The 1,348-nt window shown below is 29.7% G+C and overlaps 1 protein-coding gene across 1 annotated transcript in view; it reads right to left on the bottom strand.

The window, feature by feature from the left end:
- Window positions 1-562: 562 nt before the first annotated feature.
- Window positions 563-1,348, bottom strand: part of HELRODRAFT_181666 (hypothetical protein) — a gene marked incomplete at both ends in the record, with an annotated part of 2,824 nt that continues 2,038 nt past the window's right edge. Inside the window, one exon of the mRNA XM_009031453.1 lies at window positions 563-665. Within this exon, the coding sequence (XP_009029701.1) occupies window positions 563-665 (103 nt within the window). The remainder of the gene's footprint in view (window positions 666-1,348) is intronic.

Below are 1,348 nucleotides of genomic sequence, written 5' to 3' on the forward strand. Positions count from 1 at the left end.
GTGCACACGCAGTTCAAATTTTTCTGGGAGAATTCCAAATAGTTTGAGACCACACCTTGCTTAACATCCAATTCCAAGTTGAGCCGAACCAAGCCAAGTTAAACCAAGCCAAGCCAAGCTGAGCCAATAAAATTTTGCTCGCTTTATATATACTATATAAATTCATTATAAACGCAACGGTAATCAGTGCTACACATATAACTAGAATAAATATAACAGCCTTCGCCCACTTTCAACGGTCGAACAAGAAGCTTATTTCCGTAGGGGAGTTGGAGGGTGATTTTTTTTATCGTTCGAGTCAAGTTACAATCGTATATTCACTAATTACGGAATATTGCTTTTATTTAGAATGTTAACATTTTAATTTTCTTAATTGTTTTTCAATGTGGTAATTAATTACTTTTATTTGGTATAAATTTAATAAAATAAAATCGACATTACTGAAAATAATTAAAAGTTGAAAAAATTAAGGTTCTTTGCGTATCACTGCTTCAACCCATAAGAAAGTGTTGTATATTGGTAAATAGGCCTCCCCTTGGTGCTACATATTTGCGCACGCAGTTCAAATTTTTTGGGAGAATTCCAAATAGTTTGAGACCACACCTTGCTTAACATGCAATTCCGAGCCAAGCCAAGCTGGGCCAATATTAGTAGATTTATAAGCGCTTTTTTATTGAAATTTTGCTCGCGAAATTTTTTATACGAATATCCCAATATAACAAATTTGCCATCCTATTTTAAAAATTTTCATTGATGCTTTTTAATCAGTCAGGTCACAATCATCATCATTGATAATTTTTTAAAAATTGTTAATAAATGTAACTAATATATATATATATATGGGTCATTCTCTGTCAACTTGAACGATTTAAAAAAAAGTCCACGCCCGACCATCTCCGATTTTTTTAAAATTTGAACAGTAAGTACCTCAATGTATTTCATCGACAAAATAAAATTTTTATAAAAAAATTTCAATTATTTTTCAAGTTATGAAGATTTTTGTGACAGCATCCCCAAATTTTTGAGCGATTTTTTTCAAAACTTGTACCTATGTAGAACGCTATATCTCTTGAACTAGCCAACATATCTTGATGAAATTTTTTGTGCATATCAGTGAAACAATGTAATAACAAAAAAAATAAATGTTATTGTTTCGAATCAAAAGAAATTTTGAACAAAAAATCTAGAAAAAAATGAATTTTTTGAAAATTTCACCGATTTCAAAACAGCGTAGCTCAAAATCTATCGCAAAATAAATAAATATTTTTTGTTATTTTAGAAGTACCTTATAGTTATAAATAAATCACAAAATTTCGTTAAAATCTGTATTGAATTTTTTGAGCTATCG

This window comes from Helobdella robusta, assembly GCF_000326865.2.
Source record: "Helobdella robusta unplaced genomic scaffold HELROscaffold_74, whole genome shotgun sequence".
In the NCBI taxonomy this organism is placed as follows: Eukaryota; Metazoa; Annelida; class Clitellata; order Rhynchobdellida; family Glossiphoniidae; genus Helobdella; species Helobdella robusta.